General features: G+C 36.2%; 1 protein-coding gene across 5 annotated transcripts in view; it reads right to left on the bottom strand.

Annotated features, from left to right (window-relative positions):
- NFIB (nuclear factor I B) overlaps positions 1 to 25,116 on the bottom strand; it is a 223,769-nt gene extending 198,653 nt beyond the window's left edge. For all 5 annotated transcript variants that reach the window (XM_070938595.1, XM_070938596.1, XM_070938598.1 and 2 more), the window contains exons 1-2: positions 24,422 to 25,116; positions 18,311 to 18,842 (exon numbers count right to left, since the gene is read on the bottom strand). In XM_070938595.1, coding sequence (XP_070794696.1) covers positions 18,311 to 18,842; positions 24,422 to 24,451 — 562 coding nt within the window. In that variant the 5' untranslated portion in view covers positions 24,452 to 25,116. The remainder of the gene's footprint in view (positions 1 to 18,310; positions 18,843 to 24,421) is intronic.
- Positions 25,117 to 26,392: the final 1,276 nt, after the last annotated feature.

Raw genomic sequence — 26,392 nt, 5'->3', positions numbered from 1 at the left:
AATGTGTACACCATACTAGAGGCAGCTTCATCCAAATTATGGTTTGCTATATTCTGCCCTTCGGCCTCTCAGTTTCTTAAAAAGGTTCTAATGCTGATACTTGATAGGAAGGGAAGGAACATAAATAACACAATTAACTATACCAAGATAAGGTTACAAATCAGATATTCTGGGTTTAATTTCATAGTATTTCACTAATTTTCCCTTGAAAAATTAGGAAGAAAATATGAGAAGCCAACGAAGTACATTATCTACAACTTAAAAGAAGACTAAATTTCAGAGAGTTATGTTTTTACTTGGGAATAATTTTTACTTTGGAATTCTACCATAAGCCATGATGCAAGTTTAAGCATGCCCAAAGTCTTTGACATACTCAATCTAATATTAAACATTTTTTCTTTCAAATTAGAAAGGTACTTTGTGATTTGGTGGTTACTATCTAATCAATACAAGATCAAAGTCATCTGATCTATGCGATCAGCTTTTTGGGTACCTCTAACTCAAGATAACCTTTCAAAAATAAAGCTGGAACAGCCTTGCAATTAAAGTATACAGAAATCTAATAATGTAGAACAAGGAAAACCATGCAATAAAATTAATTGTATAGCTCATCTGTATTTTTCTTAGATGTACTGTAGTATTTATTCATTTACTACTCTTATAAAATCAAGACCCACACTGCCCTCAAACAGTGGCATAAAAAAAAGAAGAGGACAATAGAGCTCAAAGTTTCAATTTGTTAAAAATTGACTTGTGGTATTCACTAAATCAAACTTACTGCATTTTAGTTTTTTTATGTTTGTGAGGGTGAATGGTTGATTTGTGTCAGATATGCCTGGGTTATATTTCATTTCATCTCTTTATTGCTTTGTATAAAGTAATATTTTAAATATATAGGATAAGGCAGAATACCTCAGGGAGCAACATTCTGATACCACTGAAGATCAGTAATTTACAAAATGTCAAGAGAAAGGGCAAATGAGCTAATCTAGCTTTCCTTCAGGCCCGAAATTACACACAAACAGCTGGACCTCTTTCAAGAATAGTGCCAACAATAGAGCTGCATACCTGTCAGCCATAAAGTCTACCTTCAGCTACATTTTACCTCCGCTTTTCATTTTGCCACTTCATCTGTATCAGCACCTCTAGTATTATTTATTCTTGTTAATCCAAAAATGCAGACATGTGGAAGCAAATGCAGATTAACAACTTTTACTGTTCGGAAGTTGACTCATGGCAACTGGACTTAATTTTGTTGGTTTGAAACATTTCGCTGCTATCCAAGCAGCTTCTTCAGTCTGAGCAATCGGTTAGAGGGAATCTGAGTAGGCAAAGATTCTACCAACTCCTAAAATTCTTAGGGTTCATTAAGTGTGGCCTCCCTGGGGAACCTGTGAAGTGGTCTTAATTTTCCTGGGGGACTGAAAGAGCGTAGCATAAAAAATGGGGTGAAGACAGGTTGTGTGTCTGAGGCCTCCACCTCTATTGTAGGAATGATTTTTCACTTTGACACAGGGGTGAAATGCTCCCAGTTCGGACCGGCTCGGGCGAGTAGGTAACAATGGCGGCGGGCAGTTCGGAGAACCGGTAGCAAAAATCCCTGCCCCCACCCCCCATGCCCAGCTGAGCCTCACTATCATCAGAGCCTTTTTTTTCTTTTAAATGGCTCTGAGGAGCCAAGCTCTGATGATGTCAGCTGAGTTGCCTGCTAATCGGTAGCAAAAATCCCTCCCCCTCCCCCCCTCAGCTTGCTTACCTTAGCTGCTGGTCGCAACGCCTTGCTGTAATCCCTACAATTCATTGCATCAGCAAGCAACTGAATCTCCCTGCCTGCATTCAAGCAGGCAGGGAGTTGTGGACTTCAACTCCCAGAATTCGTCAGCCAGCAAAGCTGCTGAGGAATTCTGGGAGTTGAAGTCTACAAGTCTTAAAGTTGCCAAGGTTGGAAACCCCTGTTCTATTGGTTAAGTTTTTTTCCCCTTTGGGAGCTTTAAAAAAATAATTAATTGGGTTTTTTTTTAAGTTGTTCTTTTTTTAGTTGTTTAGTTGTTCTTTAAAGTTTAGGAAGTTTTAAATTTAGCTGCTTTTATATAAAAATAAAAATAAATTAAAATAAAATATTTGTGCAGCTTTCTGAGATTGTGTGTTTCTGTAGTGTTTCACTCTAACTACACAAACACACAAAATCTCACAAAGCTGTATGTGGAATTTTGTGTGTGTAAAGTGTGAAAGTTGGTTTTTTGGGCTTTTTGTGGCTGTGTGAGGTTCCTGCTTGTTGCAGGGGCCATTTTGGGTCTACCACAGCTGCTTTTACATTGTGGGTGAGCCAGTTGTGTTGTGTTGTGTTGTGTTGTGTTGTGTTGTGTTGTGTTGTGTTGTGTTGTGTGTGTGTAAAGTGTGAAAGTTGTTTTATTGGGCTTTTTGTGGCTGTGTGAGGTTCCTGCTTGTTGCAGGGGCCATTCTGAGTCTAGCACAGCTGCTTTTATATTGTGGGTGAGCCACTTGTGTTGTGTTGTGTTTTGTAGGTTAAAAAAGGGCAAAGAAGTGACATTGACTTGGCCACGCCCACCTGACCAACAAGCCACGCCCTCCCACTCACCTTACCACCAAGCCCCGCCCACTAATTAAGCCCCGCCCAGAGAACCGGTAGCAAAAAAAATTAGATTTCACCCCTGCTTTGGCATAAATGATTCCTTCGCACGTCTCTCAAACCATCTATCTTCTATGTCCAAAATGTGAATGTCAGGTTTCGAGGTCATCTCAAATAACATTATTCTCCTCAAAATAATAATTTTTTCTTTTAAATGAAGCTTATATCGCTGATTCTGGTCCTGTGGGGCTATTTCTCCTGTGCTGAGTAATCCTCTTGTCTAAAGGCTGGTTGGCTTCTCCAATGTAGAGTTCTGAACCACTTCTGGCTGCACTGGAATAGATACTGTATTACTGTTATGTTTTAAGAAAACATGAAATAGAATGAATTTTCACTGACAAACTGTTTACTTTTCACTTTCTGAACTAAAAACTCCATTTGTACATCCATGTACATCCCTCCCAATTCAAAATCTAGCTCTTCAGGTAAATTTCAGTTCCAGAAGAATTGAGATGGAACTTCTGTGTGATGGATTCCAAACACTACAATTCCCATATGTTTTTTCACAACTTTTAAAAGCCTGGGCTGTCGAAATTTTGGCCAGTCCCAACATGGCATTTTATCATCTTAGGACTTTTCCAAAATGCTGCTACATGATCCAGTTTACATGGATATCTTTCATATGAAGAATTATAACTTGTGGCATCTTCAAATATATCATTCAAGTATTCTTTCCATGTGTTGCATAAATTTAGATCTGCCTTTTTGAGCTGCTCTGAAAATTTCTTACTTATTCCATCTTTCATACTGACACAAACATATGGCATAAAGCTACCCACAATTGTTCTATACCATAACATTACATAATAACTAGCATTCCAGTTTGGACTAGTGTTTTAAGGCAGCAGGCTAGAAAGTAGGAGGCCCTGAGTCAGGGTGAATTTGATTTAAATCGATTTAAATCATGATTTAAATCACAATTTAAATCACAGTTTAAATTACAATTTAAATCATAATTTAAATCACTAGTAAAAAGGCTTGATTTAAATCAACTCAATTTAAATCATAATTTTTAAAGAGCAACTATCATCTCTGTCCCGCAGCAGCTCCCTCCTTTGACCCGCTGTTGATTAACCCACAGTCCCATTAACTTTAATGGGACGGCTGGTGATGCGGCAGTGACACAATGAAATGAGGGACGTGGCAGGCAGCAAGGGAATGGATGCCCACTAACAGCCGCTGCCATGATGGATCTGAAATGACAAATGCTCTTTAAATGTAAGGACTCATCCTTGCTGGTAGTTAGAATCTTTAATATTATTATTTGCAAACAAAATGAAGGTTTCTTATTTAGCTTGCAGAGCTTGGATTCATTGAATGAATTTACCAAAAATGTAAATATTGCAGAATATACAACCTCATGTTACGTAACTAAGCTCCATTTCATGATGAATAAACTAAATTATTAATGTACCTTAAATAGAAAACTATCCATAGATTTTTACTCCAAAAGCATTTTATTAAAATAAATTTGATAAAAATCAAAAAAATCCGATTTAAATTAAAAAAAATCTGATTTACATTTTTAAAAATCTGATTTTTATTTTTATTTTTATTTTAAAAATCATCGATTTTTATTCACCCTGCCCTGAGTTCTAGTTCCACCTTAGCCATGAAAGCCAGCTGGGTAATATTGTGCCAGTCACTCTCTCTTAGCTCAATTCACTTCACAGGGCTGTTGTTGTTGTGGGAAAAATGGGGTCAAAGGGACGTTGGATATGTTCGCCACCTTGAGTTAATTTGTAGAAAATAAAGATGGAATACAAAATTATATGCAGAGGATAATATTCAGACATTATTCTCTAAAATATACAGTTGCCTTTGTAGAAAATATAGTTGCACAGGTTTAATACATGTAACACCTGAAGCAACCACCAACTGTCCACATAAGTTTTTCACCAACAATTAATGCAAACATAGGCTGGATTCCATACAGGATTAGAAAAGCTGCAGGAGACTGACACAGAAGCAGGGCCATGTTAGATTTCCTGGAAGACAAATTACATCACTTGTCCCTCAGAACTTTTTTCCACTCCAGTGAGTCATAAAAGCTACTATATACAGTAAGTTTAACAATGAGTGCCTGTGCTTATTCCCCCTTGCTCTTATCTTTCTCATCTGCTTTTGTAGTTATTCTGTGTCTTTTATGCTGCAACGCTGTGTGCTGAGCCAGTCTTATTCTTTACATTTAATTGTCCTGGCTAATGAAAGTTTTAATTAAATTTAATACCTGCACAAGTAAATATTTGGTATTTTCTCTCTTCAAACTTCAAAAAAAAAAAAAAAGGTCTTAAGACATTCTGACTGAGGTCATTTTTGCTGTCATATATCCAACAGATGACAGCAATAAGAAGTAATTAATTATATAGATAGTCCTCAAGTTATGAACATTCATTCAGAGACCATTCAAAGTTATGGCAGCAATAAACAAATAGTACTTACTGTATTTTTCGGAGTATAAGACGCACCAGAGTATAAGACGTACCTTAGTTTTTGGGGAGGAAAATTAAAAAAAAAGCTGATTGGTGGGTAGATGGGCCTCCTGGAATATCCCCAATTAGCTGTTCCCACAGGTGAATTTTAGCAACAGTTTCCTTGGTTATGAGCTCTGTGCCTTGCTTTTTTTTTTTTTTTGCTTTTTTTTCTGCCTCTGAAACTTCTGAAACTTTGTTTCAAAAAAACTTTTTTTCCTCCCTCTGAAAGCCTCCGAAACTGACCTTCAGAAAAAAAAGCCTCTGAAGCTCTGTTTGGGGACTTCTTTTCTGAAGCTTTGATTCTGATGCTTTTTTCAGCCTCTTTCCGTTTGAGAAGCTGGGTGTGGCTACATTCAGAGTATAAGACGCACCCAGATTTTCACCCTCTTTTTTGAGGAAAAAAGGTGCGTCTTATACTCCCAAAAATAGGGTATGTCTGGTCCCAAAGTTATAGCAATTGCAACACCCTTGTAATCGTATGATTAAAATTTGGACACTTCACAACCCACGCACATAACCACAGGGATGCTTCAACTTCCTTTAGCAAGCTATTTCCCCCCATTTCGACCTTTTTGGCTTACTGCACTCTACCATCTCCTTGTTCCTACTACTGACCAAGCATACCCAGCACAGCCCTTTGCAAGGCTAGTTACTGACTGCATAAGGGCTTCTTTTCAAGGTTGCACATGGCAGTTTCCTCACAAGACCTCAGGAAGAAGGCCTCACGTGACCAACAGCTGCCTCACCAAGAGCCAGGCTGGGCATGCCCTGTCAGGAACAGGAGCAAGAACATAGTATAAGTCAGCCGGTAAAGGAGAGCATAGGCAATCAAGGATCTCAAGTACAGGGTGGCAAGGGCAGCTGCAGCTGGAGCTTTGCACTATTTTGCTGGGCTAGGCTAAGGCTTCATCCTGCAGGATTGGAGGCTGCAGCTTCACACTGAAGCTCAGGGGTTCCTTGCAGAAGCGTGCCAAGAAGCCCCTGAACTGCAGGATAGCAAGCAACCCCAGAGTCATGCAATTTTATGAATGCTTGCCACCATGCAAGGCAAGGTGTATGGCAGCCCAAAGGGTGGAGATAGGCAGTTGGGGAAAATTAAAGGGAGGTAATACCTTACCTTGGAAGAGCCAAGTCTTCGGACTGGGCGGGACCATCTGAGAATGGCTTGGATTGGGATTGGTCCTTAGTTAACGAGCAGTGAGATTCAGTCAATAACAGCTACATTGAGTGGCGGTATTCCCCTTGATAAATGATGCGGTCACATGACATCTCACTTTATGACTGTGTTGCTTAATGATAGAAATTCAGCTCCTAATTGCCATCGTAACTCAAGGACTATCTGTATATTAAAATGTACACATGGATCCTTCCATTTTGTCCCGTTATTTATTGAACTATATGTTGAATATATATGAAAGGAAGCTATAAAAGATACTCAAATGATATGTTAGTTCCTATAAGGATCAGAAATATGCAAGCCATAGTATTCCCTGTGACACTCTACCAAAGTAAAAGTTGGACTTTAAAAAAACACGACATGACCCCTTTAAACTTGAAGAAGTTGAAGAAGACTTCTGAAAATACTATGGATAGCCAAAGGAATAAATCAAACCAATGGATCCTTGAATACATTAACCCAGAGTTCTCTCTCGAAGCAGAAATGACCAAACTCAAATTATCCTACTTTGGACACCTTATGTGAAGAACCAGTTCTGTGGAAAAAGGCTCCAATACTTGGAAAAATGGAAGAAAAGTCAAGAGGATAACCAGCATCAAGGTGGATGATTCAGTTGCAGTGGTGATGAGTGCACCATTGGGAAATTTGAAAGAACAGGTAGGGGTAGATTGTCATGGACAAGAGTCATCCTATGTTGTCACTGGCATTCAAAAACAACTTGATGGTACATAATCATCAATGGATTCTTCCATCAATATCTATTTAAAAGGTGAGGAATATATGCCTTACGAGATTTTAACAATTGACCTATGGTTCCACTAGCTCAGTGATGGCTAACCTTTTTGCCATCGCGTGCCGGGGGGGCGGGGGAGGGTCGCGCGCGCACGTGCCCACGCGCATGCATGAGCAACCCCCTCCCCCCCGCTCCTGGCACATGCTGGCCTGGTAGGCCCGTTTTTCTTTCTTACCTGGTTCCAGATCCTCCCTGTGTATCTGGGAAGGGCGAAAACAGCCTTTCCCACTCTCTTGGAGGCCCTATGGAGGCTGAAAGGGCCCATTTCCCAACTCTCGGTGGGACAGGAAGTGACATTTTTTGCTGTCCCCAGCCTCCAGAACCTTTCTAGGAGTCTCTAGGAGCCTCTCTAGGAGTCTCTGGAGGCTGGGGACAGGAAAAAACGTCACTTCCTGTCCCACCGGGAGTCGGGAAATGGGCCCTTTCAGCCTCCGTAGGGCCTCCAAGGCTTGGAGTGGGAAAGGCTGTTTTCGCCCTTCCCAGATACACAGAGAGGATCTGGAGTCAGGCAAGAAAGAAAAACGGGCCTTCCCCACCCCGCCCCCAGGCCCTCCAGAGGCAGGAAACAGCCTGTTTCCCTATTTCTGGTGGGCCCAGAAGGCCTGAAAATCAGCTGGCTGGCCCGCGCATGCGCCCCAGAGCTGAGCTGGCGTGCCCACTAATATGGCTCCGTGTGCCACCTGTGGCACGCGTGCCATAGGTTCGCCATCACGGCACTAGCTGTTTCCACAGATGCACTTTTTCACTTCTTCCTGCAAAGAAACTATCAATGGTTATGGCTTTGATCCAGGAAGTAGACAAGTTTCTCTCCAAATACTCTGGACAATAATTAATTATTTTTTTAAAATGCTAAGATTTTTTAAAAATCCTAAGAAACTATCATGAAATATTTTTTTAACTGCTGTAATTCAAAAGTAGGTCTTATTTACAGAACCAAAAAACAACCTTATTGTGTCATTTTCTCCTGCCCATCTTATGCAATAGTTACCACCACCACCCTTTGAGGCAGAAAGCCTATTTGCCATCTGTCTCTTGTTTTAGTCACAGGCAAATCTGTTGTCATATTGTCTTTCTTTGCCCATGTGAGAAACGACTCTCACATAAAGTTCCATTTTCTTAAGTATACCTAGCCTACTAGGAGATGAGATGGACTAAAATTGCACTGTTCTAATTTATTGTTTGGTTCTAATATATGCAATGGACTCCCCCCACCTGGACCTTGCAGTGAGACCCCATAAAGCATTCAAAAGGGGGGTTTGCAAAGCAGATTAGCATAAATTGGGTATGTCTCTCTAACAGATCAAATCAATCGCATCTTTTAGAAAGCTTGCTAAACTGCTTCAAAACAAGTTTGGCACAGCTTCTCTGCTGGAGGTCCCAACCGAACTGCAAACACGATCACACGTAGACAACTGGGAATAGCCTTTAAACCAACTACCAATCTTCTAAAAGATGCAGCTGTTTTAATCCTTCCAGAATACATGCTTCCTTTTTCACTGACATTAACATGCTATGCGTAAGACTGACACGTAGCACCTACTTTTCTCACGTCTACATTTACCACATGGATCCTCTATTTTATGCAGAGTTCTTTCATTGAACTCTCTGGAACTTGTCAATATGATGAAAAAACTGATCTATACACCATAGTCTCAGTCCTTCAAGCTGAACAGGCGAGAACCACCCATTCCTGGCTGCTGTCTCCACCCACAATGGAGAAACCCTCAAGAATCAGTATGGCAGCTAGGCTAGCAAGGGCTTTTAAAATGAGGAAGAGGATATATCACCTATGGAATCTTTATTTGAGAACTTCCAACTTATCAATAATAGAAACTGATATGCAGTCCAGCATTAGAATATTCAAATTAACAGGCTATTCAAGTTATTTATTCAAATTGATATATTATTCATAAGCAGCCCACTAATTTTGTTTGAACTTGTATAATTACAATACTGAAAACACAAAATCCCTGAATATCCAGTATTTGTATACTATTTAGAAGTAGTGTACAAATATATCACCCCAATATTTCCCAACTAACGCTGGAATAATATAAATACTTAAATATTAAAAAAACCAAGCAGAGTTAAAAACAGGTTTCATAGTCCATACCAAGGGGTTTATCCAGAACTGCTAAAAGTTTTAGTGCGGTTGTCATAAAAGTTCAGAAAAAGAATTCAAAATGACTGTGTGCTTCTTTTTTAAAATGCACATTTTTAATGTGGGACAGCCTTAGGGAAGCACAGAGCTAAAATTAGCCTTCTAGAAACAAGAAATCCTTTCCTTATCCTTTCTATATAAACAAGAGCTGCCAATTTGTCCCCATCATTGTCAGCAGACAAAAGCAAACCAAGTCTGCAGCCAGACCACATTAAATAAAAGACATAGTAATTCCAGAGGCTGCCTAGAAGCCCACTGGGGTGTAAAGTCAAAACTGAAGCCTGCTTGTCAGCTATTTCCATAAAAGAACCAGAAGAAACAGTGACACTTCTATACAACAAAAAGGTCAAGGAGTTCATAGCCTTTTCATGACCCCAACAAGTCAAGGTCAAAAGATTCAGGTAGCAACTTGGCCTGGGCATAAGTTACTTGTTCAAATGAATTGTTTTAACAAATCAGCTTTGGTCAATTAAACCTAACAAGACATGTTGCATCACATAGCAGGGTTCCTGACACTGAGGCCAGGAGCTGAGACTGGCCTCATAAAACAAGGCTTTTAACGTGGCATAACAAATTTAAGGTAATCCATCTAGAAACCTCAGACATCAGCAGAATAAAATGCAAGCTGCCTTTACCAAGAGTAGTTTTCACATCTTTTCATCTCACAGCACTGAAAACACTCCGTTAATAAAATATATATATATATATCCATATACAAAACAAAAAAGTATTAGTTTTTTTAAAATGCTAAATTTGCAGCACAATTTTAGAAATTTATTCTGATGAAAATCTCATTATGTGAGATATACTATAATGTAAACAATATTGTTAATACCTTAGGAACTTTCTCCTAAAAATGCTTATAGCAGTTTTCTTCAACTTCGGTGACCTCTAAACATATAAACTTCAATTCCCAGAATTTTCAAACAGTACAGTTTTTGTTAAGAATTCTGGAAACTGATCTTCACACATAGAGAGATGCATATGATTGTATAATTTCTACTTTTAGGGAGCAGAAAGCTCTTTATGCTCAATCTTCATCATATTCAAAATGAATCTATCTACATTATTCTTTCTAAAAGCATCATAGGTTAGATTTAGAAATAGCAGGTAACTATTTTAAATATTGGAAAGCTTCCACAGGTTACTCCTTAGGTTGAGTAAGAAATATAAAATAGATATACCTATAATAGCCACTAAATATTACAAACTGCAAAGCACAAGAATTCATGACATCATGTAAAACAACCCAAGTCATTCAGTCCATTTTATTTAAGCACTTTATGCAGTGAAGACCAGTAGAATTTGAGCCCTATGAATCCTTAATAATCCTTCTAATGTCTTTAGAAGGTCTATGGAAGAATAGAATCCTTAGAATATCTATCAAGAACTTTCTTCACAATGATTTGAAACTAATTTATATTACATTTCTTAGATAAACATGCTTACAAGTGTGAATTATACATATGCAAGCAAATCAAAATTGGCAACGACTCTTTGCCTTCTATGCAATGTGTACATTCTCATCCTTGGAAACACAACCAATATTTTTTCATTTCTCAAATTATTAAATCAGAAAAGTGACAATGATTAATTATTTAATAGATATTTTTACTTCATAGAATAAACAACCTTTTCTCTGTAAAATAGCCAAGATCTATCCTATTTCATGAATTATTCTGTGGACCATGACAGTATAATGTGGGAGATGGCAACACATGGACCTCCAGATTCTACAATAAACCCACTGCCTAGACTCCCAAACAACATGGCCAATATGCTATGGTCCAGCAACATATGAAGTGGCATACAGGACACAAGCATTATTTAATCAGTAAAAATCCAAATCTAAGGGTCAAACTACACCTAAATCAGTGGTGGGATTCAGCCGGTTCTGTCCGGATCGAGCAAACTGGTAGCGGCGTCTGTGGGTTAGGGTTAGGGCGCTCATATTTGCGAACCGGTAGGGAAGGTAAGTGAATCCCACCTCTGACCTAAATATGTAAATTTAAAACACACAGTCAGAAGTGAGTATGTCTGATAATTAATCAGAATAGAGATGGCAAAAATAATTTAATCCCTTTCTCCTCTACTAGTAACTTGAGGAAAAATCATACTCTGAATCTACTACTTCAAGTAAAAAGGAAATCTTCATGACGCTAATGTGTGAAATGTCTCATAAAAGTAAGTACCAGTTTTAAAAGATGGGCTTTCTTTAGGACCACAGCAAAAATAATAACTGCTACATCTCTTTTCTAATCCCTTAATTATTAGTTCCAGCAACAACTGTTATTTCCATCTTTAAAACCATTCTTTAATTACAAATATGCATTTAGCTTATATCCACAAGACCAAATTACCTTGAATACACATTAAATACATCTAGTAATTGGATTTTATGTCATCCTTTGCAAAAACTTGTGAAACTTATCAAGCATGATTATTATCAACCATCTAATTGAAGCTTAATGTATTCAGGTTTTATAAAATTAGACTAATTTAAGAATGTTCTCCATCTATTATTGACATTTACTGTTGCATGAATGGGCTTCTGCTTGTGCAACAGTTGTCTCTCTTCCTCCTGAGTCTTAAACTAACACTAGAGTGGCCCACTACTTGTTATAGCAGATTGAGGGACACAGATCAAAAGAGAAAATTGTTCTGCTTATAAATACTGCTCTGTTGATGAACAAACATCCATCTGGATTCTTCTCACAAAAATAAAATGAATATAGTATCTCAAGAAGAGTTGTCCTTTAAAAATTCTGTACATTCATGTCATAAAGGTATATTATAAAGACATATCCTTTCCAGAAAAGTTCAAAAACTGAACTTTTATCAAATTATCAATTAAAATCTTTAACCTAAATAGTAATTATGCACTAGCTTTTATTTCTATATAGTGGAATTTGTTCAACACTACATAGCAGAAATTATTCTGAAGCACTTTCCTTTAAATATTTTATTACCCACTTCTAATTTTACCTCAAAATATTAGAAAACACCATTCTTTTTCCTAAATTAACAGGTTCAAAACATTAAACATCTATCTTCCTATCCAAATACAAACTAAGAAGCAATAAGAGGTGTTTCTAGAGATCCGTTTATAGGAGCAGAAAAGCATTACTTCTTACTAAAGCTAGTTCTGCAACATTCTTTCAACTGATCTGCCTTGCTGCTGGGTCCCCTCCATCTTATAATTCCAAACAATCCAGAGACCCTCAGAAATAGCGCTAGGTAAAACAAGAAATTGTAATAGCTAAGAAACTATGTTGCATATCCATTTACTCCTTTCTGAGCCAATTGATTAATTCACCTCCTACATTTCTAAATAAAATTAAGTGCTTCTTTTCCAAAGATTGGATTTTTAAAAAGTTTCCGGTCCAGAACATGAATTAGTTATTGCAATCATTAAAATGACTAGACAAAAATTATGCTTATTTTGGCATGCAAGATATTAAGAATGTTTTTAGATTTTCGAGAAATTTAGCCCACTTTGAAACAATATTAATCCTTAACATATTAATACTTTTAATATTATTGATATGCTTTATATCTAATAAGAAAATTCCAACATCACACAAAACACTCATTTTGCTCAATACACCAAATTGTATGCCAAATCCTACTGAAAAGTGAACCATGCTGGAATATGTAATACTCTAATGAATATTTTAATACAATACTGAAGAGTGACATCAATACAAATGTAACATTTTTACATGCAAGGGAAACAATGAGTCACCAGATACATTCAAGTTTGGCAGCAGCCATTTTGTGCAAATATCTTAAATGGCTGGGTATACATATCACATTAAACCAGTATGTCCCAAACTTGGGTAAATTACCCAAACTTCAGTAAAAGTGCTTTTCCTGTGAGTAACAATACACAAACCCATTATCCAATCACAATAGGGACAACTGACTTAAAATATTTTACGAATGAAGGCAAATATATGTGTCCCAGGATAATGTTGCAGGATCTAATCTGGGTCAGTCATGGGACCAGACGTTTAGTCTTCCAAGTTTTTGGAGTCGTGCTGGAGCCCATCCTCAAGGAATTTCTCTCTACCAGAATGTGTGGTAGAGAGAAGTTCCCTGAGGATGGGCTCCAGCACGAGTCCGAAAGCCTGGAAGACTAACCCTCTGGCCCGGTGAGCAATCCAGATTCTATTCTGCATGGATTAAAACTTTGGGAAGCATTGCATTAAACCATGGCTGAGTTCACAATAGGTTACAATGTGGTTTACAAACCACAATGACTATGCTCATATTTCTAGATCGCTGGACTTGACTTTATTTCATAAATAATATAGTACTCGTGATTTCTACAGAAACTGTAGAAATAATACTGTAACATAATTACAGTAATTTTTACATAGAAAATTGCATGAACAAATGACTATTATCTATACCCTCTGAAGTCCTTAGAAACATAGAAATGCACTTCATATCTCATGTGAAGTACATTACACACACACATACCAATTAAACTATATTGTTTTTGCATTACTACATGGTTTATTTCAAATATCTAATTTTTAAATTGTCATTTCACTGTGTGCAAAATGTATCTTCTCAAAATCGTCATTCTAATACTTCTAAAATGGCCTACACACTGTTAAAAGTTAGTTTAATCAGTCAATATTGCAACTGTTTCAGTAAGAAGTAGTAGATTATGTTTTAAATTCTGCTGCATTGTAATACTTCCCTTCTAAAAGCAATCAATCTGTACCTTAAATTAGCCTTTATGACTGTTAAATTGACATGTCCAGATTATTGTTTTCAACATTTATTTTAACCGATAAAATTTTCATTCTATTTACATTTATTAACATCAATCGACATATAGTCAAAATGTATAACACACACAAAATAATTTGAAATAACAACTTAAAAAATATTTAACTCAAGTTTCCTTTTTTAAAACTTCTTTAAAAATAAATTCTATCTTAGTATCTATTACTGCATTAATACGTACCAGGAGGGCGAGAAGAATAACCAATGCCTAATATCAATGTCCCCAATGAATACAATACAGCTGCAAATTGTGAATGCTTTAAAAAATTATCCCAAGATGATACTAATAATATAAACTATTACCATTCCTCCAAGATATATAAGCTACATGTAAGCTACAAATGTAGACGGCATGTGAATTGAATATAATGCCAACAAAGAACATGTGGGTGTTTCAAATATATTATATATATATATATATATTTATATACACACTAAATATAGATATATAGATATATATAAATATATATACACACAAACATATATATATTATATATATATACACACACATACACAAATACACATTTTTACTTTATTCTTATACTCAACTATTCTCTTTTCTCTTATTCTAAAATCAAACTAGCAGTCACCTGATCTGTTTCCCCTTTTTTTCTGCAGACATGACACATTTCAGCACTTATGTAGGCCAGATTTCCTTCATGTGGCTTTTTAGGTAAAACTGCTAGCCTATTAATTAAGGGAATAATGGAGGTTAGCATGAAAACAATATTAATACTATCTAGGAAACAGCAGCAATGCCTTAGTCTTTGCACTGGCCTTGGGTGCCAACTCATGCAGCTTACTTACAAAAATAATTGATGTTTTACAATCTGGAAATCCAAGTGCACCCAAACTAAAACAAACCGGGATAAACTGTATCTTTCTGCGGAAAACAAAATATATTTCTATTTGCTTGATAAATGGAAGCAATATTAAACTCCTAATATTTTTAATCAATGTGCTAAAGCTGAATTAGTTATGTAAGTTTATTGAAATAACAAACATGGTGCAATTCCATGACATATAAATAAGACTCAGAAACTCTGTGTGCTTTGTGTGTTATGTGTTATCATAATTATTTTAAGGACACATAATATATCCCAAGATGCATTAGACAGCCTAAAATAAAAGCATGTATTTCTGTATAACTCCAGAACAGCAAACACCAGGAGGATTAAATTATTTAGAAAAGAAATACACACCAAAAATAGTTCATTTCAATAAAAAAAAAAGAGGAACTTTAAAAATGTGCTGCTATAGAATAAAAAAGTTATCTATTAGAGGACAGATTTCTTTTATTTGAAGTTCTACTGCAGCAAATAAATACAACAGCTTTCATTCAGTGATTGTCAAAAAACTTTCCAATGTGCCCACTGCAATGCAGATGCCAACCAACGAATCAAAGGCATTCAGAAACTAGACAAAGAGGGTTTGATGCCAACCTCGGTGCCACTGGCAACCATTATTGGCATCAAGCACATTGTCTGCTTTTCCTCCCCCACTCTGCTGGCACTTGACAAACAAAATGGCGGTTCTTGTAGAAACGGAACACAGCATAAGAGCTGTACTGATTGAATCAAATATTACCAATTGATTTTATAGACTGAAACACAGCCTATACCAAATAAAAGAAACTAATAAATATATCCTTTTTAAGTTAAGCAAGATACTGTAATCCTAATTCTTAATTTTGAGATGAATTTAACTAGAACATGTAACATTTAAATAAATGTTATTAAAACAGGCTTCTTGCTTCATCTGCACACCTGTAGACCACAAATTATTTTAAGACTATTTTCTGCCCCCAGCTAGCAAAAGGAATCAACATCAATCAAATAAGAATTTAATTCTCTTGTGTTTTGAAACTTTAAGGTAGGAATTCTGGGGGAAAAAAGGGGATGGCAAGAGAGAGAGGGCAGTTTTTTAAGAAAAAGAGTTATATACTGTCAAAATCATAACTTGGTAGACTGGTCTATATTTCTCCCTTCAATGCAGATTTGAAAAAACTTAAAAATACTCTCCAGCAAATCATAAAAGTGACTTATATTTCTATATCAAGAAATTATCAATATATTGTAGCATTACTCTGCTCTGCAATGCGGATACCAACTAACAAATCACAGGCATTCGTGTCTAAACAAAGAAGGTCCAATGCCAACCTTGGTGCCACTGGCAACCATTTCTGGCTCTCAAACTACTCTTCCTCATGTTTTTGCCAATGTTTCAATATAGCTGTATTTTATTCTTTCATTCATTCAAGAATTTTATCTTTTCAACTTTCTGTCCATGAATTTTTCTTATCATCCCACCCGTTAACCATTACCAAGTACAATATTTTAGTTTGATATAATTCATGTATATATGTAACCAGCCTTCATTCCCTACCTGCCAATGGATTAAGAGGCAGCTACCTTGAGAATAATTCAAACCTAGAATCTTTTTCTATACAAAGGAAAAATGGCTGAAAATATATTTTTACCACAAAAACAGTAAATCCAAAATAGCCTTTAGCAGATTATTAGCTAAATATGTATCACTTGTGATAGTGTCCTTCTGTGGGTAACCTAATATAGAAATACCAACTTTTCATCCATAATTGTCACTAGCTGAAAAAATATTGGAAAATCCAATCATCTTAGAAAGCATTTACAGAAGTTATTTTGACAATTCATACACAAACCCTGATATCATCTGATATCGTCAGTGTTTTACAGGAATCCTTGTCTCAATGCAAGCAAACGTAGCATCTGAAGAAATACATATGCACAAATATAAAAATGCTGTATCCATTTTATTTTCAGATACAGGTGACTTTCTAATGGAGATAATATGCAACTAAGTAAAACATTCCATCATAAAGTCACTGGCTACTTTATTGTTTCACATATAGTTTAACATAACTATGTTACCTATATTTAACACTTTGTTTCCGTTATTAAACATTACGTTTTTAGATACTCTGAGTATTTAAGGGAATATATAGTTCATACAATTAGATCGAAATTTTCACTATAGTTTTTCTTTCAAGATTAATTTGCAGTGTATTTAAATTCATATAATCCTAAATGAAGGTCTTCTTCAATCCCATTCAAGGATTGCAGATTTAGATTACAAGAATTTTCAAATGCATATCACAGCAAATCTTAGAAAGTTAGCCATGCTAAACTCACATTGAAACCAATGGAACGTAAATAGTATTCGCTTGCTCTAAACTGGAATCCAGGCTACATTTTATAATTGCTCTCGTTGAAAAAGAGAACTGTCTGCTTTTATGGTAAATGTTTGTTCTTCACGGTAAAGTTACCATACAGTAAGTGTATACTGAATAAAGTTAGAAGTTAGCAATGACAATATTGGACTGAATTATACAAAATCAACACTAAGAATACCAAGAAAAAAAGCCAAGTCTTTTGGTAGTATCACCATAAACATGAAAAATAATTTTACTTTTTTATATTTATATTAACATTCCCCATCCATCTTTCTTTTGGCAGTTTCTAGGACCAGGCCAATTTATGTAGAAAGCCGCCATCTGCAAATACTCCATGATTATAACTTAGACGTATTTATTATGTGGTTCTAGAAACAATCTACCATAATGGTTACAGGCTTTACTGTAAAAAATGTACATAATAAAAAACATAACAAATTCTACATTAGATCAAATATCATCATTGAAAACAAATAATCTAAGTAGATATACAATCATAACGTTAACTACAAAGGTTTTTCACTACATTATAATTTAAAACAACCATATCGAAGCAATGTTTAAAATGTGTGCAGAAGTTATTTAACTCAAAATTTGGAGAAATGCCACACTATGAACACTGAAAGGCGCCCAATCACATATTTATATTTACTGAGTAATTATATATAAATATATAAAATAACATGCCATTTTTTCATTCTTTTATATTTAATAGTTCTATTTTCATAAAGACAGACCAATGGCAAATAAGTAGCTATGAATTTAAAAAGATGAATACAATTGTTATGAATGTATATGCTATGAATATATTCTTAACACCAAAATCATTCCTAGTATTTTTCAACTTTTATAACGAATGTTAATATGTATTTTGGATACTCCTGCATCTAATGCATACATTAGCAAGCTCATATCAATATCTATAAAGATATATGAAATGCTTACAACTTTTTTTAAAAAAAACAAAAAGATGGTTTGGGGTATTCATATCCATGTGTGTATACGTATCTAAATAAATAAATAAAATATTTTTAAAAGCCCTACCTTGATCCTGTACATAGTATGCCAGAAACAAATCAAGCTCCTTGACTGATACTGTTATGTGATGTGGCTGAACGCAAAGTGCTGGATTTGTGCAATGGGGGGATTTCATGAGCCGTTCTCCATCGGTACTTTCCAGAGGGATACCTTTAAAAAGGATCACCATGACTAGATCCAGGCGCCAGACTTTGTCTGCTTGCCTAAGGCAGTCGATTCTCCTAATCTTGCCCTTCTGGTCAGGATTGGATAATACACAGCATGGGTGCTTCTTCCCAGTAACAGTAAGCACAAAATCCTCTCGATATTCTTGGCGGATATCTTTGCGCAATTTGGCGAGAAGCCTGGATGCCCACTTCTGTTTAATTTCTGGCTTTTCACTAAGTAACTCATCCTTGACTGCTCTTTCTTCATCTTTTGACATTCGCTTTTCATGTTTTTTAAAGTACTTGCGTTTTCGAGCCTGAAGGTTGAACCACGTATAGGCAATTGCACGGACATGTGGAAGAAGTGCCTCAATGAATGGGTGAAATTCATCCTGTTGGAAGAAACAAACAGAAAAACAAAACTTCAGGGACCAATTTTACTTATACAATCACAAACAATTATTTTGGGGGGCGAAAATGAGCAAAATGCAAACTTATGCTACGAGGATTCCTAAGCATTTTTAGCAGGCTTACAATTCCTAGAAAAGATACATACGTATTATAAAAATGTATGTCTATAATTCACTTAGGGAAGTATTATATTTTATAATATACCAATTTCTTGGGCTTGGTTCCAAACTGACATACAATTATATTAGTTTAAAATCAAACAAAATGGCTCTGGGATTTTGAATGTTTTGGCTATGATTTAACAAATAAGAAATATTGGCACAGCAAATTTTAAGACAAATGAGTAAAAATATATATGTAGAAGTTAATATTGCAAATCATTCATCTTCTGTATTCAGAAACATTATGGTATACATGTTCAATGTTGCATTATGTAGTTTCCACTTTTGTCATCAGCAAGAGACCGATGACAACACAAAGACCATGAACAATGAAAATATAACTTAATCCCTTATTAATCACCCAACAGTCCAGTTATCATAGTATTGTTCTAGCAAGAATAACCACAGAAATCAAGAAGTAAGGCAAGAAAGGCCAAAGAAAAGACAATGTTCTAATAAAATTAGGGTATTTTATAGCATTCGCCAGCTGCCCATGTTTCCCTGCATAACTTTACCAAAAAAACGTTTTAAAAATACTGAAAATTACATGGAACCAATTTGTTCCATTCCACTGTGGGGTACAAAATCTCACTGGATTATACCTATTAACTCAAGAATGATTCTCAAGTATGTAATAATTATTTCATCCCACTCCAATATATACACACACATACATACACACATATACACACACACATATATATATTAGGCACACAAAAAAAGGGCAATTTGAAACAAACTTTGCCTTCTTTGTGATCTAATACTCTGTGGCAGTGTGACATTAATACTGCATTATTGGGTAAACTTTTTTTCCTGAAAAATACAGATATATTAGACTTGAAAACTTTTCCTTTTACAGGCTTTACCTAACTATTTATACAGATTTTATTATTTGTTTCAATTGACTAAACTTTGGCTGATATTAGCAATTATTTTATTTTGATCAATAAGAACTACTAAGGTGTTTTGCCTCAATTTCCGTCTTTGTCACATACAGTATATAATTTACTTCAAAGAAAAATTATCTCTATAGTCCCGGCACCTATTATAAGATTAAAGAAAATTGTGGCAAAAGAAGGGCAATGTTACAGATTCATTTGTTTGACCTATTATTTTTTAGACCATATTTAATTCAAATTGAATTTATATCATAATACTGTAAAATATTGACGCTAAAATTAGTCCTGATATAATTAAATTGTACTTTTCAAGCAAAATGTAGCATACAAATTAATAAAATACTTAAAATTAATGACATTTGTTTTCCAATTAAGAATCTTATATTTAAATTTGAGAACATAAAATGTATTTATTCAATTCAAAATTCCTGTAAAGTTTTATCAAACAGTTCATACTATCAACTAATACTCAACAAAAGTTCATGCAAAACATTCACACCGAATACTGAAATGTTTTTTAAACTGAATCCTGCATTTTTATAAGTAAAAATGGCAAGATTTTATAATAACACCTTATAGTAAGACTTTTCAAGAAGTACTGCAAGACCTGCAATGTTATTTCAATTTTGGTTTTATATATTTCTCTTTCCTTTTTAGGGCAGACATTAATCAAACTAGAATAGAAATACAGGGTATAAAAAGAATTATAATACAATTAAAACAAGGTTTCAAGCAATAAGCCATTCTACCCAGAGACTTTTAAGTTTTCTGTTACTTTAAGGGCACAAACTACATTAATGAAAGAGTTAAACCACAATCTGCTCTTTGTGTGGGAAGAGAGCACAGCTTAGAGCAACCACAGCCCTCGATAAGACTTCTCTATCTCAGTGCACTCTGATGCCATTTTTTTTTACTACTACTAGTTTCTTTTTCTCAGAAATTGAGTGCTATAGAAATCTTAGTAAAACGTGTATTTTAATAAGAAACTTCATTCATTACTTCTAACTTTAATAAGAAATTATTAAAAAGTCTAGGTATTGAATGATTAGAAACTATGTCCAGTACTGTTTAAAAATTATTTTACAATATATATATATATCCCCATAAATTCCAATCAAAGATCTTGTGATGTTGACAATTCAGATCATGGTATTTGGCATTTTAACAAACAAAAAAAAAAACCTATGAAATTTTGGATTTTAATTTTACTTTATTTTAATCACATTTAGGTAACTAGAGACCTACCTGAATGCAACAGGATAAATGCATGGTCTCTGTGATTACTATTGCTATGTACTCTTGTGTTTTTAAAATTATGCACACTGGTTACAAATTCTAATTTTACATATAAAGTTTTCAGAATGTATTTACTGCTATAAAAATGCAGCTATAAAATCCAAGTTATCTGATAAAAAAAATATGTTCATGTTTTTAAACTCCTGCATTAAATAACAGATCTTGGCATAAAATTCATATTTAAATAAAATTACAGTCACTGATATACATATCAACTATTGTAACAATCCAAAACATTGTTCAAGTAAGAACTGTTTCTCAAGTAAAACTTATGTTACATAGGTTCTCATCAAAAATGCTTATACACTCACTATGAAATCTGATATTTTGAAAGATGCACAATGTAAAAAAAAGTTGTATTTTGCATAGATTGCAATAAAAACAAAGAGCAACTTTGTAACAGATAAATCAAGCTTCTTAGTTATTTTAAATCACAATACTTACGCTACAATCATGGTCAATTTCCACAATATCTTCATGTTATTTACCTTCCCCTATTAAAAAAACTTATTTTTTCTCCAGAAAAAAATGAAAAATGATTTCCCATTTCTATTTTACCTTCCTATTAGTTTGTTAAATGAATTCAGAATATTATTTCACAAAATAAAGTTAACACTGCAAAGATATATTCAAAGGTACGCACCTTTACGTTTAATGTTCAATTTAGCAATTCTAACTTAGATATAAAATACCGTAAATCTGTATTTACTGCTGGACTACTTCTTAAAAAAAGACTTCAGCTGTGAGTACTAACAAACATAGGGAACTATTCATGGACCTAAAACTAAGTTTAAATTAATTACACAAAAGAAGGAATGTTCAGATAATCCTCTGTTTTATTTAACAAGGTTAGGTTTCCAAGATATAAAATGTCTATTGACACCTTATTCTTATATCTTATAGATTTCAATGCAACTTATTTTGACTCCAAGGTAACCATAACCATACAATAAAATAACCGCTCCTAAAATCTAACTACTATTTTTATATAGGTTCTTTTTTAAAAAAATGTTTATCAAATGCATATTCTGTACAGTTTTTAGCCTATCAAATATTCCTTTTCCTCATTCCTAAGATTTCTAACAACAAATATATTATAAAATACCAGCAGTACAATATTATATTCATCATAAACTGCTCTACAAACATGGGACAATGGGTATGCATTCAAAATTTGAGGGGGGGTCTGAATTTTGTCCCAACTGTTCTTACAGCTATTCATTCTTCAAGTCTGTGAATTATAAATTCACAAACTAAATAGAAAACCAGCTTAGAAATCATTTGGGCAAAAAACAGTACACATTTCATTTCAAAACTAGTGGGCATTTTGTTGAAACACTTGACTTGACTTATCTTAAATTGGTCGATACTAGATTTGCCGTAAAACTGTTTCAGACTTGTAGATTGCATGCAAACTACACCTAAATAATTTATTTTGTTTTGGAAAAGACAAAGTGACATTTAATACTATGCTTATGGTAAATAAGCAAGTGATAAAACTTACTTAATAACAGCCAAGGAAAATTTTTATACTTCCCTGTAATAAGTTCAGGCACAAATATCTATTCTAAAACACTTCTGTGAACTGAGGCATTAGGCCAGAAACAAGAATGGATTATACTTTATGTTACAATTGAAGCATATTACATTAAAAACTAAGCTAAATTTTCAGCTACACCTATCACCACAGAAACCCAAATATATGATCCTAGACCAGTAATCATGGCTTTGCAATGGAATCATAGGAAACTAACAAATATTTCATGTGGCTGGTAGAAGTCCCCTTAAGTATTAAATGTTATACATGAAAACAGTATATTGAATTTTACAATGTTCTGCCAATTGATCAAGAGACATAAAAAGTGTGCGCGCTGGTGTGTAAATGCTGAGTTTTTATAATTTCTCAAATACCTCAGAACACTTTTTACACCTGTTTTCCATCAGTAAAGTTCCCATTTACTTGCTAAAAAGATTCCAAAGTTAATCACACTTTGATGCCAAACAAAATATAAACAATAAAAACGTGTCAGCCAAAAAGCTACAGGACTGTATCCAATCACTGAATAATCCTTATCATTGTTTAAATCTTCATTCATAATTTGTGAATGCTCCAGTCCAATAGAATTACAATGCTTTCCAATTGTCAAAAGGAAAGTTTTATTATTTTGATCATAATACCAACCAAAATATTACATAACAAAGACCTACTTCCCACAAATATTAGTTATATTTGTATGCATTAACACGTTCAAATTGTACCCTAAGATTTTAATCAGACCTGATTTTTTACATGCTACCTGTAATATTTAATGAATGAAAAAATGATACAAATGTCACATGCTTTAGACACTTGAACATCTCAAAGGCATTTTCTGTGCTATAATTTATATTGGATCGACTGCGCTTTTTTTTTCCTTTTGAAACTTCTATGCCACTAACCTTTACTCCAATCACACCATGTGCTGCAATTCTAACTATCTTATGTGAATGGAAACCATTACCTGTTAAATCAACGTACATTTTGTCTATATGTTCTTCAAAGTAAAATCATGTATGTGTAGTATACACAATCACTCGGTTTTAAAAATACACGAGTGTCTGCAGGCCTAATATAGCACGAAAGATTCAGTTTTCCTTATGACCTTGGGTGTTGACTTCGAAAAGTTTCAAGTACTGGAATTTATCAGGAAAAAAATGTATAGGATAATCAAGAAAGAAAGCCTTCAGCTAAGTCACCTTTTCTCCAACCAGCGTCAAGTATATATGATTAATTCAGCACGGGATGGTATTATGTTACCAGTCATTGCTTAATTAAAAATAAGGGAACACTTTCCTTTTTCAGGTTAAGTATAGTCTGCAAAACGGACCATTATTTTGTGGCGAATTCATGTGAATCTACACGACGTGGATGCTAATTCTAATCACTTTTTTCCTTCAAGAGTGATTTAATAATACTCGTTTATCATTGTCATTCTGAAATATTTATATTTAGTCCCTATCCTCCCCCCCCCCAGACACACACACACCTTGAAATAGGTTTATACCATAAGTACATACATTGTTAGTCGTCCCCCCCAAAAAAATCAAGGACGGAACGAATATTCCTTTGAACAGTTCTAACTATCGGTACTCGGTGCAACTCGGTCCAAGTTTACTTCCCCCCCCCTTAAAAAAAATAAAGGAAAAGAAAAAAGGCGGCTATACCTGAGTGAGACAGATGGGAGAATACATCATGACTTCGCTCTAAGATAGCACTTCTGCTGAGAGGAAAAGTATCAAAAGCGCAACGGCTTCATCTATTCATTTTACAATCATGTAACGCTTCCAAAAGGAAAAGATGGATCCGGAGCAAGCTCTGCTTTGAATCGCCACAACTTCGCAACCAGCCCCGGTCCTCCTTAAATAGCCAAAGATTCAAGTTCACTCCGAGCGCTAGATTTCCCGGGGTGAAATCCAATCTACACTTTTAACCCTCTTGTTCTCGGCGGCGGTTCACTCTTGCTGCTGTTTGCAGTGGCTGCTGGTGAATTGGGACAGAAGGAGGCGGAATGGGGGTAGGGGGTGGGGGTTGAATGGAATGCAGGGAGTTAAGAGGGGGGGTTCGAGATTTTTTTTTTCTCTCCTTCCTCGCGTTGCCTTTTTTCCCCCTTTCTCCCGGATTTCCAAGCGCTTTGGAAAAGCAGCTAGCGGGATACACCACGGTACTATCAACCACGTTGCCAAAGTTCAAGGTTGCAGCGGCGAAGCAGGAAAATCCTGGCGTATCCTGGCAGGCGAAACTTTGCAACAGCGCTGTGCAGTAGAGCGCCAACCCGGGAGTGTGTGTGTGTTGTGTGTGTGTGTGTGTGTATGCGCGCGCGTCCCCCAAGGCTGCAGAAACAGTTCGCAGCAGCGCGCAAACGCTGGGCTTCTTTCGCAGCAGCAGCAGCAGCAGCAGCCTCTGCCTCTGTGTCTCTCTCCACCCCCTTTCTCTGTGGATAATGTTCAGAGCCTGCTTTTCAAACGCCCACTGTAATAAAAATGATCTCTTGAAAATTCAAAACGATCAATCTCTGGTTTCCCCTCCTCCTCCTCTCCTCCTCCTCCTCCTCCTCCCTTACACTCTTTCCCTTTCTTCGGTGTACTGGTTTCTGCAAGACCTAGAAGTTCAACAGAGGGGGAGGGTATTTTACCGAGAGCGCCTTTCTCTGGCCCTTCCTTCGTTATAGCTTTCTCCTCAAAACACTTCAGGATTTCGGTTTATTATTTAATTACACAATCGACGCATACATCCCTTCCCCCCCCCCGTCGCTGCTGCTGCTGCAAATGCATTCCTTCCCTCTCCCGAGCCCCCTCCTCTCCCTTCTCCCTGTCTTTCCTTTTTAATCACCGCCGTACAGTACTAGAGGTTGGCCACACATTTTACAAACGCGCTTGCTTTTGCACATTACACTCACTTTCCTTCCCCTTCTAGAGGGGACTGAAAAGCGGGCCCGTTTGGGGGAACTGTGGGGAGCGTTTTTCGTAGTTCCAAGTTCTGGAAGAGCGAAAAAAGAGCGCAGCAACACCACCGCCCGGTGGAAAATTCCTTCACAGGAGGAGGGGGGGAAGGGTGAGGCGAAAGAAACCCCAACCCGGTCTGTCTGCAGACCCTGAATCGGGCTACAAAGCGGGAAAGTTTGCTTCTTCGCTACCGATTAGACAACAGGAACGGGGGTGGCGTGGGGGGGGGGGGGAGGAAATGTGCGTTGGCGGCTCTTCCCCTGCATACGTTTGCAGCATAGACAAGCGTCTGGAAACCCGCGACCCCGCCGCCTACATGTGGAGCAAGGTCACCGAACTGAAGACTCGCTCGGATTTCTTCCTCACTCCACCCTGAAAAGTGAAAGCCAGCCTGCTCTTAGCAGACCCCGTGGTGGAAAGGCGCCATGCTCGTAGGGAACCCCTTCCACGTGGCCTCCATCCCCGCCCGAGACTTTCGCTCCTGCCCGTATCTGATTTGTGGGGTCCGTTTCGGGCAGCCTTTTCCACCAGGGTGCGAGGAGGAAATGGGTGGCGGCCCCCCTGAGGGAAGCAAAAAGGGAAAAGAAAAAAAAAAAAGCCAGCTGCTGGAGCAATAGGCTCGTCTGCTTTCAATCTCACCCACCAGCTCGTGCCAAGAAGAAGTTCGCGCCCGCGGGTTTTTTGTTTTTCCAG

The sequence above is a fragment of the Pituophis catenifer genome, unplaced genomic scaffold (genome assembly GCF_029215685.1).
Source record: "Pituophis catenifer annectens isolate HBS135680 unplaced genomic scaffold, rPitCat1.0.hap2 SCAF_2, whole genome shotgun sequence".
In the NCBI taxonomy this organism is placed as follows: domain Eukaryota; kingdom Metazoa; phylum Chordata; class Lepidosauria; order Squamata; family Colubridae; genus Pituophis; species Pituophis catenifer.
The sequence above is the reverse complement of the archived record's forward strand: the minus strand, read 5'-3'. Positions and strand labels throughout refer to the sequence as shown.